The 14820-nt window shown below is 56.7% G+C and overlaps 1 protein-coding gene across 1 annotated transcript in view; it reads left to right on the forward strand.

Annotated features, from left to right (window-relative positions):
• Positions 1 to 10855, forward strand: part of MEF2D (myocyte enhancer factor 2D) — a 50040-nt gene extending 39185 nt beyond the window's left edge. The window contains 6 exon segments of the mRNA XM_055697072.1: positions 1089 to 1279; positions 2592 to 2612; positions 6178 to 6304; positions 8866 to 9112; positions 10481 to 10641; positions 10644 to 10855. Of these exon segments, the coding sequence (XP_055553047.1) occupies positions 1089 to 1279; positions 2592 to 2612; positions 6178 to 6304; positions 8866 to 9112; positions 10481 to 10641; positions 10644 to 10810 (914 nt within the window). The 3' untranslated portion in view covers positions 10811 to 10855.
• The last annotated feature ends 3965 nt before the right edge of the window (positions 10856 to 14820 follow it).

A 14820-nucleotide genomic window follows, 5' to 3' on the forward strand; every position in this document is an offset into this window, starting at 1 on the left:
AAGACGGGGCCACCGCGAGCATCCCTGATGGGCAGCTCCCAGCCACCCTGGTGGGGCAGCAGCACTGGTCCCCAGCAGCACCAGTGGGGTCAGAGCCGTGGTTCCCAGGGTGCGTGGCCATCCCCCTTGCCCAGTTTGCCCCATCACTGATGTGTCCAGCACTGGGACAGCTCTGGGAGAGGCAGCGCCTGGTGCTTGGCCCCCGATGAGCACGCGCCATGGCTGCGGCGTCACTGCCACCAGCCGCCTGCTGAAATGCAGATGTAGCGCAATGGTAGATGTGATTAATAATGCAATCAGCGACCTATTTTTCCTGGTCTAACGTGCAATGAATATGAGGGCTGAATCCTGGTGATTGCTAAATGCCTTTCTATCTTTGGGGCCTATTCACAAAAAAAACCACAACCCTCATCAGAACAGTAATCTGATCCAATTTATTCCTTTCCTGATGTTCATCAAATCTTTTCCTTTTTAATTTTTTTCTTCCTTTCCTTTCTTCTTTCCCCCCCCCCTCCCCCCTCTCTTTGCACATAAAATCCTTAAGTGGGGCAGCAGGAGGAGGAGGAGGAGGGAACCTCAGATCTTCAAAGGGGCAGTGGGATCAGTGAACTGAGTCCTCGCTCTGCCACAGCCCCTTTTCGCTGCTCTGGTACCATAAAGGGACCTTAAAAGTGAAAGTAACAGTAATTATCCCCCCTTGCTAGGGCCCCAGTACCCTGCTGGAGCAGCATAAAGATGCCTTGCTGCAAATCAGGCCTGTAATATTTATTGGATCTTATTGCAGTAACGATGGTGGGTTCCTGCAGGTTGGGGAGCTGCCCCAGGAGCTGGGGGCTGCCTGCCTGCCCCCGCCGCTGCCCCTGCCCCTGCCCCTGCCCCCGCCTGGGGCAGGTTGTCCTGCTTGTGATGGGGAGGATGCATCCGCTGCAGGCGCTGCCTGGGGGCTGGGGATGAGCCTGCGTGGGGTGCGGGAGGGTTTTGGGGGGATGCAGGGAGGAGCAGCCCTGTGGTGGCACCGCTCGCCGTGTGTGCATTTGCCACCGCCGTGCATTCACCTCCTTCCTCTCTGTCCCCCCTTTTTCCTGCAGGAAATGGCTACGTGAGTGCCAGAGCCTCGCCGGGTCTCCTTCCCGTGTCCAACGGCAGCAGCTTGGGCAAAATCATCCCGGCCAAGTCCCCGCCGCCACCCTCGCACAGCACCCAGCTGGCCACCAACAGCCGCAAGCCAGATTTACGAGTCATCACCTCGCAGAGCGGGAAGGGGTTAATGCACCATTTGGTGAGTCCTCACCGGGGTCTGCAAAGCCACCACTGGGGTGGGAGCGTGTCCCCTGTCAGCAGACAGGTTGCAGGGTGGTCTCAGTGCTGGAGCAGGTTGGTGTGGGCACCTATTCCATGCCATAGCAGTGGGAGCTGGCCGGGACCTTGCCGGTGGGGAGATCCCCAGGAGGAAACTTGGAATTCCCGTTTGCACCGGGCTGGATGCAAACAGGATGGTGCAATACCTGTGGGTGCAAACAGGACGGTGCAAAGGTGACAACAGGATGGTGCAAAACCCGTCGGTGCAAACAGGACGGTGCAAAGCCTGTGGGTGCAAAACCCATCAGTGCAAACAGGACGGTGCAAAACCTGTTGGTGCAAAACCTGTCGGTGCAAACAGGACGGTGCAAAGCCTGTTGGTGCAAACAGGGCGTGGCAATACCTGTGGGTACAAAACCTGTCGGTGCAAACAGGACAGTGCAAAGCCTGTCGGTGCAAACAGGATGGTGCAAAGCCTGTCAGTGCAAAAACCTGTCAGTTCAAACAGGAAGGTGCAAAGCCTGTTGGTGCAAACAGGATGGTGCAAAGCCTGTGGGTGCCAACAGGACAGCGCAAAACCCGTCAGTGCGAAACCTGTTGGTGCAAACAGGACGGTGCAAAGCCCATCGGTGCATACAGGATGGTGCAGAGCCTGTGGGTGCAAAACCCATCAGTGCAAACAGGACGGTGCAAAACCTGTCAGTGCAAAACCTCTCGGTGCAAAACCTCTCGGTGCAAACAGGACGGTGCAAAGCCTGTCAGTGCAAACAGAATGGTGCAAAACCTGTCGCTGCCAGCAGGATGGTGCAAAGCCCGTCGCTGCCAGCAGGATGGTGCAAAGCCCGTCGGTGCAAACAGGATGGTGCAAAGCCTGTGGGTGCCAACAGGATGGTGCAAAACCCGTCAATGCAAAACCTGTTGGTGCAAACAGGATGGTGCAAAACCTGTCAGTGCAAACAGGGCGGTGCAAAACCTGTTGGTGCAAACAGGATGGTGCAAAACCTGTCAGTGCAAACAGGATGGTGCAAAGCCTGTCGGTGCAAACAGGGGGGTGCAAAACGTGTTGGTGCAGACAGGACGGTGCAAAGCCCGTGGGTGCAAACAGGACAGTGCAAAGCCTATGGGTGCAAACAGAATGGTGCCCTACGCTGGGCACCAGTATGACCCATGGGCACCGTATGTGCCCGGTGGCGGGTGCAGGCGCGGTGCTGGCGTGCGCGGCAGCGCGGTGGTTGGCGAGGCCGTGGAGTTAACGGTGCCTCTCGGTTTTCTCTCTGTTCTCCCGCGGGCAGACGGAGGATCACTTGGCTCTGGTGAGTTCCCCGCTGAGCGTGCATCGTGGTGGGGTGGGACGTGGGCTGCTTGTCCCCTTGGTCCCCATGCCCTGCCCTGGCTGGGCGAAGGCGTGGGGTGTACGTAGGGGGGGGACACCGACCCCTTTGCCCTCACGTGTGAACGCGGCAGGATGCGGGTGCCCAGTCCCGCTGCAAAAAAACCCGATCCCGAGAAAAACGCACTTTTAGGAAAATCACGTTCCCTATGGAAAAGGAGCTGACAGGGCTAAAGTGCCTGGTTCTCCACCGGGGCCAAAGAGCCACGCTGGTTCCCCTGGGAGGGGGGTCAGCCCGGGGGGCTGCCCCAGGGGCTTCGCCGCTGTTCACGGCACGGCAAGCCCTGGCCCACTGCCACTGCAGGAGAGAGAGGGAGTAAATCAGGCTCTTCCCATGTTAAGGATATTATTTAAAGCCTGTGTAAATCCACTGGCTGGCTAGTGCACTCCCTAAACCTCCTTTGTGCATGGGGGGCAGTTTTCCTTGTTATTTTTATTTTTTTATTATTTTTTTTTTTTCCTTGCCAGCAAAGTGAATAGCACCTTGTTTGTGGCAATGATTCACTCTTTTTTTTTTTTTTTCTGTTGCTATTCTGGTGCAGGGCAGATGGGCGCCAGGTCAGCGCAGCGAGGAAAGGGCGAGAGCTGCCGTAGGATGCGAGCTCAGGCAGCCAGGGAAAAGCTCCAAAACCACGGGAGGATGCCAATGACTCCCGCAGCCTCCAAGGAGACACTTTTGGCCAGGGGGAGGATTGGCCAGGGTTTTGGCAGGGCTTGAATTCGGCTGCTCTCCATGCCCCAAACCCCCGTCTCGCTTGGTGCCCCCCCCCCCCCACCTTCCCGGCAGCTCCGTGCCTCAGTTTCCCCATCTGCGGAGCGAAGACAGTCACCACCCGCCTCCCCATCTGCTCGTCACCGTTCTGGCTGCCAGAGGGCATTGCCTGTCTCTGAGCTGGAGGAGCAGCTTGCTTTAGGCAAAAAATCAGCCGGGTTGGCATTAACAGTTTTAATTGTTAGCCTGAGCTAACTCCCCCCCTCCGCCCCCCCCCCCCCCCACTGATTTTTTGCCTGCAGTGAAGTACAGCCCGCGCCTGAGCCGAGGTGGCAGCCAGCGGGGAGGTGGAAGGTGACAAAAATCCGGGAAAAGGGGGGACGACAGGGACCTCAGCACAGCTGGATGGGGATGTTGTTGCAGCTGCTGGGTGGATTCATCCCGCCTGGGGCAGACGCCCCCCCTGCTCTGCTGACCTTCTCCCCACATTTGCTCTCCCTCCGTATTGCTCAACCTCTACACCAGAGCTGCTCTCTCTCGAAATGGCAACTCCTACCTCTTTACACACAGCGGGATGAGTCAGCTGCCCCCCTCCGCTGAGACCTGCCCCCCTGCCCTTCACCTCCTGCCCCCAGGCATTGCCCTGCCAACCTCCTGCGTGTGCTCCTGGCACCTTTAGGCTCCGGAGTTTTGCTCTTTTAGGGGGTCCAGAGAGGGGGTCCCCCATCCCTCCGTGGGCAGGGGTAGAGCAGGATGCATTCCCCAAGCCTAGGGCGACAAGCCAGCTCACCTGGGAGCATGCCTGCATGCTTTTGTGACGAGCCTGAGTGGCAGTTTGCAACCGGGAGCAGTTTGCAACTTGGGAGCATTTTGCAAGGTGCACGGCGTGTGAGTGGCGCGGGGCAGCTTGCACGCCTCAGCACTTCCAACCTGCATGAATCGGGATGAAATTTGGGATGTTTCCTACAGCGCAGCCGGGTCTGACATCCCCGTGTTCGCCTCGTGGTGTCATGGCGGCTGATACACACCCCCCTTATCAGGCAGCATCCCACCGCCCCTACCAGGCTCATCCCCATGCCAGTGCTTTCCCAGGAAAGCCACAAGGCAGCCGGGCAGAGGGGATGGGGCTGTGGGTCGCATCCTGCTGTGGGTCGCATCCTGCTGGGCTGGCTGGGGGTCTGGTGCAGGCAGGAGAAGGATGGGGCTGAATCCTGCCCACCGTGAGGGCATTTCTGGCAGCATCCCAAGCTGTGGGCAGTGGGCACGGCCAGCAGGACCCACGCCAGGAAAACCTGCTGGTACAGCCCCAAGGCTTTAGCAATTAGAGAGCCCTGGTAATCACCTTCCCTGGGTGGCGGGGAGGGACCCGCGGGCTGGGCAGCGTGTGGGCGCAGGGTGCTGCAAACCCAGCGTGCTGGGGTGCTGTCCCCCTCCGGAGGTGGCAAGGGCCGGGGGGGGGGGGGGGCGGTTACCTCCAGCCTTAGCCCAGCAGAGTCCTGCGTGGCTGTGGACCACTGCCCAGCCCTAAAAAGCTCTGGGAGCCCTCGGTGCCTCACTGGGAGCTGGGAGGAAGACTGGGAGCAGGGGGGAAGACCGGGAGCTGGGAGACTGGGAGCCGGGAGGAAGACTGGGAGCAGGGAGGAAGACTGGGAGCAGGGGGGAAGACTGGGAGCTGGAAGGAAGACTGGGAGACTGGGAGCTGGGGGGAAGACTGGGAGCAGGGGGGAAGACTGGGAGCTGGAAGGAAGACTGGGAGCTGAGAGACTGGGAGCTGGGAGGAAGACTGGGAGCCGGGAGGAAGGCTCCTCGCCATGGCCCTCGGGGATGCAGCCAGCCTCGTGCCAGGCGTGATTTAAGCTGGGCACTGCCCCAGTCTTCACGGGGTGACGTGTGCCGGGGTGCTTCAGATTAGAGTCAAGCCTCTTGAGTCTGATGTAAATCAGATCAGCAGAGACAGCCCGGATTATCTGCCTTGTAAACAGGGCTGGCGCTGACCCGTAGATCCACCCACGTAACTGCCTGGAAAACCACGGGGGGAGGCTGGCGTGCACTGGTCCAAGGGCAGAATTTTTCCACGCCGGACCTGCTCACGCCCGAGTCACCCAAACCTCAGCAGGGCACCAAGCCAGCGGCTTGCTGAGCGCTGGAGCTTGAAGTTTAAGGATGCCGGAGTGCCTTTAAAATCCTGAGACCGATGCTCAGCATCTTCATGCTTGCCTTAGAGGCAGGGGCTCGTCGGTGCTGCGGGGAGGAGGATGCGTCAGCTCTGCGCTGCGTTAGCTGGTCCTGGTGTCCTTCGGTACCTTTGTCACCCTTTGAGTAGCCCAGCAAATGGCAGGAGCATCCTGAGCATCCTCTGGATCTTCTTTGGTACCTCAGAAGGATACAACCCGAGGCATCCCGCTGGTCTTCCCCCTCCCCGCCCGCACGCACACAGTGAGGTTGCTGGTCCTTGCGGGTGATGCCCAGCCCTGGGCAGAAAGGTGACCCAAGGTCACTGCCAGGTGACCTGCAAATTAATGTCACCAAAGTCCTCGATGTCCGTAACTGGTGTGGTTTGCACGTGGCTTTATGGCAACGAGGAACGGCCGAGGGATCAATCCTGCTGAGCCCCGCAGCCTCCGTGATCAGCCTCGGCTGCCTCAAAGGCTGGTGCATGCCGGGGGTGGGGGGAGCTGCAGGTTTTGGGGGTCAGGGGAGGGGACACACACAACCCACGAGGACACCAGTGTCTGATTCTGGGTGGTAACTCCCGCTCTGTTTGCTTCTCCAGCAGAACACGCAGCGGTTAGGTGTCTCCCAAGCAACTCACTCTTTAACCACACCGGTTGTTTCTGTGGCTACTCCGAGTTTGCTGACGCAGGGGCTGCCTTTCTCCGCCATGCCCACCGCCTACAACACAGGTAAGAGCAGCCCGGGTAGGAGCTTCCCGAGGGATAATTTTGTAGGAGAGGGAAATCGATGTGCAATGGAGAACCAGCACGTGCCTGGCTCTCTCCCCCAGCAACTCCAGCATAGCTTGTGGACCTCGCTGCTGCAAGGTGGGGTCGAGTCCAGGAGTTCCACAGGATCAAAACTCAAGGGGAAACTCGTTATATTAATAGTAAGTCACTGTCATATCCAACGGGGGGGGGGGGGGGGGGTGTCAGGGCAGCGTTCTGTCACGCGAGAGGCCGTGAAGGTGCTTTTAGGTGGATGCCTAATTACAGCTCCACCCATCTGCAAGCTCCGGAGAGCTGGGGGGTGATGTTGTAACAGGGGCTTAATGAAAACCAGCGTCAGGCCCCCCCAGATTTGGGAAGAATGCAAACCAGCCTGCTCCCAGATTTGGGCTTGGGGGGTTGGAGCCAGCCCCGGGCGATGGTTACGGCTGCGCTTTCCCAAGCAAAGGGGTTGTTGCGTAGTTGCAACCTGCCAAAGCCCCCAAAGGTTTGAAAAAAAAAAAAAAAATTCAAAAAAGCTGCTCGTCTGGTTGGGAACTCCCTCTGATAATTAGTAGGTGTAACCCCGAAGGTGCTTGTTGCTGCCGGAGGAGCAGGGTCCCATCCTTGCGTGGAAATCCTCCTCGGCGTGTGGTCCACCAGCCAGCCTGTGCACAGCCCAAATCCCCAAAATAGTTTTTAATTGAGCCCTGTGCTGTTACCCCTCAGGGTGGAGCAGGGAGGGGGGGTTGGGGGTCAGCTGGCTGGCTTTAATTTTCTGTCTTTCCGCGTTCCCACTTGGGGTCTGTGGCTGCCGTGTTCGCTGGGGACACCGATGGGGTGACCATGGTGTGGATGCTCAGAAGGGGCAGCTGCCCTGAGCACCCTCCGAGCCGGGGGTTGTTGCCGCTTGTGCTTTCGAGGTCTGAGCTATGAATTGGGTGGGATTGGCTCAATTTCAGGCTGATGAGGTTGCATCGAGCATCCCGCTGGCCAGGCCCTTCCCTGCGCTTGCTCGGCAGCCTGATTCAGTCAAACCCCAGCGTTCACGGCGCTGAGATAGGGGATGGCTCCGGTTCAAGCTCTTGGCTGCGGAGGCGGCTGTCGTAACCAGTGGGTGTCAGGAGCTCCAGAACCAGAAAGGCTGGTGCTGGGGGGTAAAGAAGTGTGGGGGGCAGAGAGCCCCGGTGCTGGGGCAGAAATTCCTACAGAATTCCTGTGCCTGGCATCAACACCTTTGCAGCCGCCCCTTTGGGTGCTGCTGCTGCAGGCGAGTTGGGCCCCGCTAGGGTGAAGAGGGCTGAAATCAAAAGGACAGAGAGAAAGGGGGAAGGAGGTTGGAGGAACGCTGAGGATCCGTGGGGATCTGCGGGGATCTGGAGCAGGTGCAGATGAAGCTCACCGAGCGTTTCACCATCTCCGAGAGGAGCAGTCGCTCGCCAGCCCCGTGCCGCGTCACCGCAGGATTTCCCACCTTGTAGAAAATATTTTGGGGGTGCTGGGCTTCGGGATGCTCCCGGAGTGGAAAGAGCATCTCCCCTCTCCATCCCTATGGATGCTGGAGGCGGGTGGAGAGCGCCCCCTGCTGCCGCGCGGGGGCACGGCGCGTGGGGCTGGACCCCACGAGTGGGGGGGGCTGGAGGAGGCGGGGGGGGGGGGGGTCAGCACCTACCGGGCTTTTCCAGCTCCGCGCGGGGGGGGGGGGGTTGTACACGTGGCTGTGTGGTTTATACCCAGCCCTATTCCTGCGTGGGGTTTTTCCCACCCCACACACCTTCCTGAGTGGAACCAATGTGGACATGGGGCTGCGTTTGCCAGCGCTGGGCTTTAGGGGGGTGACGGTGACCAGCGAGGGGTGGGGGTGGGGGGTCCTCTTGAAGCTAGGAGAAGACTAGATGTAAGGAAGCAATTTGTTACGCTGAGGGTAGTGAGACCCCAGCATGGGCTGCCCAGAGAGGCGGCGGGTGCCCCATCGCTGCAAAGGTTCAAGGTCAAGTTGGACGGGGCTCTGAGCAACCTGGTGTAGGAGGAATGTCCCTGCTTATTGCGGGGGGGGTGGACTAGGTGGTCTTTGAAGGTCCCACACCACTCTTAACGATCCTGGGATTCGAAGAGATGCATCCTGCGGGCAGCATCCCCGCGCAGCTCACCGCGGCGGCTGATCATCGGGGCAGGAGGAGACGGCCCCAGGTTGCACCAAGGAAGGTTCGGTTTGGATACTAGGAAATATTTCTGCCCCGAAAGGGTGGTCCGGCATCGGAACGGGCTGCCCACGGAGGTGGTGGAGCCACCATCCCTGGAGGTATTTAGGAACCACGTGGATGCGGTGCTTAGGGACGTGGTTCAGCGGTGGGCTTGGCAGTGCTGGGGTAACGGTTGGACTTGGTGATCGTGAAGGTCTTCTGTCACCTGAATGATTTTATATTCTGGATGTTGGGGCTGGTTTGTGTCTCCTGAGCGCGTCTCCATCTTCCTGCAGGGCTCAGGGCTCTGCTGGAGTGGGGGGTGACATTGAAAGGACTGAAGGGCTCCTTCCTTTCCAGATTATCAGCTGACGAGCGCTGAGTTGTCTTCACTGCCAGCATTCAGCTCACCTGGTGGGCTGTCCCTTGGCAACATCTCTGCCTGGCAGCAGCAGCAGCAGCAGCAGCAACAGCAGCAACAGCAGCAGCAGCAACAGCAGCAGCAGCAGCAGCAACAGCAACAGCAGCAGCAGCAGCAGCAACAACAACAACAGCAGCAGCAGCAGCAGCAGCAGCACCTGGTTCCTGTATCACTAGGAAATTTAATGTAAGTGAAACGGGTACCAGGGGCCGTTCAGGCGATGCTGTAAAAGGAAAGAGGGAAACGGGGAGTTTCCAGGGTGCCAAACGTGACCCCCCCCGCTGCCTTCTCGCCCACCTCCCGCTGTCCCAGGAGTGACCCTGGGGTCCCCAGATGAGGTCAAGGCGACAGGTGCGCTCAGTGATGCTCCCCGAGAGCTGCGCCTTGCTGTCTGTCCGCAGCAGGAGGATTCCTCTCTTCAGATCCCGGGGCGGGAGCTGGGATCCAGCAGGAGGCAGAGTGGCGCTGCAGAATATTCGATGCATTTGATGTATTCGAATATTCGATGCGTTCGATGGTGCTGCAGAATAAGTTGGCTGGAAATAGCGATCCCGCCAGGGCGGATGGAGAGTAGCTTGTAATATCGAAAAGGAATTGATTTACTTCCAGGAAAAACGATGTGTGCGCTTGCGTGTTGGACCAGGTTTTCCCAAGTGGATCTGCTTTTAGGCTGGAATAAAGCGTCCACACACAGGGCTTTGGGGGAGTATCTTAGCCAAAATCGAGCTGGCAGTGACTTGCCCGCGTTCACACTGAGACCGTGGGACCAAAAGAGGCAGGAATTGGAAGAGGATTTAGGAGTGAGACTGGGACACCCCCAGCGCCAAGTGCCAGGGGGATGGATGGATGCACCAGGCTTTTGGGCAGCAAGTTCCGTGCATTTCTCCATTTTCCAGGAGCTCATTTTCCAGGCAGGGACGTCCTGCCCCAGCGGGGCTGCAGGACATGCCGAAAGCCTGGATGGAATTTTGGGCTGTAGGGAAAAGGCTGAAGAGGTTCCCGGTTTGGTGAAACCTGCCCATCTGAGCCCTGCGCCGGATTTGCGCAGCGCACGGGGGGACGCTGGGGCAGAGCCGTAGGGTGCCCACGGGGTGGGGGGTGTCACAGCCTGTCCCTCTCCTCCCAGCCCTTGGGTGGCTGCTGTGGGGACGGCGGGTGGGATGGGGGCTGGATCAGGGGGGGCTGGTGCAGGAGGGATGCTGCCCGCAGGGTGGTGCGGGGTCTATTGCTGGCTCAGTGGGGATGCGTCACGGTGAACACGTGGATTATGAATTCTGGGGTCTTAATAATGCGTAATTCTCATTATGAATCCAGATTCATCATGAATCTGGATTCATAAACTAATCCAGATTCATCATTCTGGATTATTTCAGCTGCGGGGCGTGCGGGTTAGGAATTCTGTGGATTGGAGGGTAAAAGGCCACCAAAAAGATGAATAATGAGAGACTCCCTGTTATCTCCCCCTCCATCCCTTTCTGCCCCTCCCTCCCCTCCTGCTCTCCTCTTCCTCTCCCTCTCCTAACCTCATCCCCCTCCCCCTCTCCGGCCACCCAGACAAGGGAGTCACTTGTCCCACACCACCACTTTGACTGTCAACACCAACCCCAACATCAGCATCAAGTCGGAGCCCGTCTCGCCCAATCGGGAAAGAAACACTGCCACCCCGCTCAGCACCTTCCCCCACCAGCCCCGGCACGAGCCCACCGGCCGCTCGCCGTCGACAGCCTCAGCAGCAACACCAGCTCCTACGAAGGCAGCAGCGAGCGGGATGATCCCGCCCGTCCCGATTTCGGCTCATCCCTTGGCCTCCTGCGACCCACCGGCGAGCCCGAGGGGGAGACCCCCTCCGTAAAGCGCATGCGGTTGGATACCTGGGTCACATAACGGGTCCCCCCTGGGAACGCCGCCAGCTCGCAGCGGGGATGGGGAGGTGGGGGGGGGGGAGGTGGGGGGGGGGTGGGGGGGCGCGGGGGTGATGAACGGGTTCTGGGCTGGGCTGGGGTTGGGGAGGGGGGGAAATTTATCATAAACTGCCTGAGAAATAGCTTTAGGATTTTTGTAGGCATTCATTCTAGCGCAGCAGGCGACGCACGCAGTACATACGGCGCTCCTCGGCCGGGGGCCGCAGGCTCGGGATTAGCCGGGCGCGGGGGGAACAACAGGGAGACGGGGAGAGGGGAGGACACGGGAATTAAATCGCTGCGTCCTCGCAAAAAAAAAAAAAAAAAAAAAAAAAAGCAGCCAAAAAAAGCAATCCCTGGCCACACTCATCCTGCAGGCGGGCGGACCAGGCGGCATCGGTACCCACCGACCAGCGAGACCCCCGGGGTGTTGGTCCCCACCAGGTGGTTGGACCGTATCCCTGGAGAAGAGCATCCGTGGCAGGATGGGCTCCAGAGCAGGGAGACTGGGCACAGAGCATCCCCAAAACGCAGTGCCTGGGCTCTCCGAGGTCCCTGTGCCGGGAGGGGCAGTTCGGCCACCATCCAGCTTTCCCAAAGCTTTTTGTCAGGTGATGGTTTTCCTTAAAAAAAAAAAAAAAAAGGCTTTCCTAAACTGGTTTTCCTGAACTGGCTGGGAAGAGCCCAGCTGCAGTATTCCACGCGGTGCCGATGGATCTGCAGCCTGCTTGTGCTGCCGGGGGTCCCATCAAGGTGCCTTGGGGGGTGTAAAAAGCAGATTTGGGAAAGTTTAATCCTTTTTGCCAGACAAGCAGATGCAGGCAGCATCTTTTCCAGTTTTTTGAAAAGCGCCGCTCGCTTTTCCCGATGCAGAGGGAAAGTTCTCGGTTCCTCCCGGGGCGCAGCAGGTTTGGAGAGGAAGGATGTGTTGTCGCCGCTTTTCAAGAAAATTGCGGGGTTTGACCGAGCACAGTTTGTAAATGATTGGAAAAATGCATTCCCGTTCCACATGGGCCAAAGCTTTCCGTTAGAAAGGATTTCTTTTTATGGAAGGACGTGATCCTTTGGGATATTGCCTGAAGGTTTCTAGGCCTCTAAAGGCAAGCCGTGCGGAAAATCTGCCCAAGTCTCGACAGAGGGATTGAGTGGAAGGAAAAAGGAAAAACGCAAGGAATTTCCTCATGTTGCCGCTTGCTCCGGCGGTTTTCCAGGGATGGGCATCAGCGCCCTGACCCCCAAGTGCAGCAGCCAGCTCAGGGCTTGGGGGTTGGAAGGAGAAGGGCCCGATCCTGGCTGGCGGAGGCTTTAGGGATGGGCTTTCTCCCCACGGATGCTCTTTCTCCGGGATGCTGGTCCCCCATCCCCGTTCCAACCTGCTGCCTGGTCACCCCTGCAGCGCCTGTGTCGGGACAACCCCGGCCCCGCTCCCCCCGGGCGTCGCGTGCACAAAAACCTGCCTGGATGCTGCCGTTGCCAAATGGCCCCTTCGGCAGCCGGAGCCGGGAGCTGGGGGCTGCGGATGGGGCCGGGAGCTGCTTTGGGACCCCCCGCCCGGGCGCTGGTGCGAAGAGAGGAGTAAAAAGTCACGGTAGGATTTACATCCCTTCTGGAACCCTCCAAGCATCCCGTGTCTGGTTCACATTGAAACGAGGCGTATTGCATAAGGATTTCTTGGGATTGTTGGCAAAACAAGCAAATCGATGGGGTTTTAGCCATTTTTCCAATCCAGGCGGTTTTTCCCAAAGTTTCTAATTGGAAAAACAAGGCAAAAAAAAAAAAAAAAAAAAGTTGTTGATGATGATGAAATGAACCGGGGTGACTTTGAGTGGTTGGAGAAGAGGAAATCCTCCAAAAATGGGGTGAAAATTGCTGGCCAAAGAGGGTGAATGTGGCCGCATCCTGCCCAGTGGGGCTCAGCGGCGCGGGAGCCACCGGCTACGTCGAGTGTGGCGGTGGAATCACCCGGCGCATCCAGTATCTACCCTGACTTTTCCTCCTCTCCCCAGCACTGGAATGGGTTTGGGTGCGAAGACCTGGCAGAACAGGAGGGTGGTGGGTGCTCAGCACCCCCGGAGCTGCCGATGGGGTGCTGTGGCTGGGTACCAGCACCTTGCCCTGGAATTCCTGCCTGCGGAATTTCCTGGAGAGATGGGCCGGCGGAAATTTCCCCCTGACAATTTTGGCGATCTCAAATTGCTGCCGCGAAAGAGGGTGGGTTTTTTTTAATCCAAAATTTTGATTTTTTTTTTTTTGAACGATCCGGTTTGAATTCCCTCTCCCATTCCCGTGCTGCCGGGTGGGCAACGGGAGCGGCAGGGAGGGGGGAGGGGGGGGCTCCTGGCAGGTTTTGTGTGGTTCAACCCGCCCTCCCTGCCTCCCCCTCCCCGACCATCCCCAGTGGGTACCATGACGCGCTGGGGAGATGCTCGGCTCCCGAGGCGGCATCATCGGCGGCATCATCGGATCTCCCTCCCTCCGCCTCCGTTTATCCATCCGGAAAGCGGGATTGGCGCTGCGGACTGTGATCCCCCCCTCGCCCACGCTGACACCCCCATGACCCACGGGGTACCGGACACGCACCTGAGCTCTTTGCACGGCCTTGCTTTGGAAATTAGGCGGGATTAACGACGTCTCATTGGTTTCATTTTTTTTTTTTTTAATTTTTTTTTTTTCATGCAAAAAAAGAATATACAAAACTAAATGGTTTCCGCTGGGAAGCAGCGTGGCAGGAGATGCCAGCAAGAGCCACTTGCTCCGGAGACCCCGGTGGGGAGGAGGCGGTGAAGACCCCCCAGCACTCGACACCGTCAGAGCATCGCTGCAGAGCAAACCCCAAAGAGGGGAGAAAACCAAGAAAAAAAAACCCAACAAAACCCACAAAAACCAAAAACCAACCAACCAAACCCCATTTTTTGCTCATTAACTTCATGCCCTGACTCCCAAGTTCACACTTCTACCTTGAAGCTGAGCGCCTGGAAAAAAAAAAAAAAAAAATTAAAAAAAATTATAATAATACAAAAAGCGAGACAGAAAAAGGCTCTGGGTTACGGAGAGATGCAGGTTTAGATCTCCCTGGAGGGGAAAAAGCGCGAGCGGTTGGGCACGGACCCACAGGACTCCAACGATCCCTACGGACAAGTACGGCTCGTGGGAAAAACAGGGATGCCCCGGGTCGGATCCGGCATTAGCTTCACCGTCGTGGTGAAACCGTTTTAGGGGTTGGTTTGTCGGGGGTCTTTATTTTGTTGAGGGCTTGGGGGGTATTTTATTTTAAATTTTTTTTTTTTTTTTTTGGTCCAGGTCATTATCCTTTTATTTCCCGCCCCCCAACTGTAGTATCCAGTAAACTCCTCCTAATTTTCAAAAGACAACGAGAAGAATGACAATCTAAGAAACCAACACCCTCCTTTGTGCTCTATAAATACGTTTCTGATCTAATTTTATTTCTCGTGCTCATCTGTACTGTTGACAGTTACAATTGTGTATAATTTTTTTTTTTAATTTGGAAATTTTGCGTTGTATAGGGTTTAGTTTTAAAATATATATATATTTTCCATTTTTTAAAAAAGGGGGTGTTGCAAAAAAAATTGCACGATTTAAATGACAATAGTTAAATGCTGCAGTTTTTAGAGATGTGGAAGCAAAATGGAGCTTATTTATTCTCAAAGGCTATAAAGGTGTAAAATGCATGAAGACAAAAAAAAAAAAAACATTTACAAAAAAAAAAAAAAAAGACAAAAAAAGTGTAACCTGAACAAAGTGTAGCGTTAAAAATTTTAAAGGATGACGAGAAGAAAAAAAAAAAAAACAAAACAAAACAAAAAAAAAAAACAAAACAAAAAAAAAAACCAACAGCTAATATATTGTGTTTGGGCTAGTTTGCTTTTGTTTTTAATTGTTCCTTTTTTTGGAGAATGAAATACAATTGTGTATATTTTCATATAAGAAGTATGCACTGAGATGTTTCAAAAAATGATATATTACTTTCTAAAA

This window comes from Falco cherrug, chromosome 19 (genome assembly GCF_023634085.1).
Source record: "Falco cherrug isolate bFalChe1 chromosome 19, bFalChe1.pri, whole genome shotgun sequence".
NCBI classification, from domain to species: domain Eukaryota; kingdom Metazoa; phylum Chordata; class Aves; order Falconiformes; family Falconidae; genus Falco; species Falco cherrug.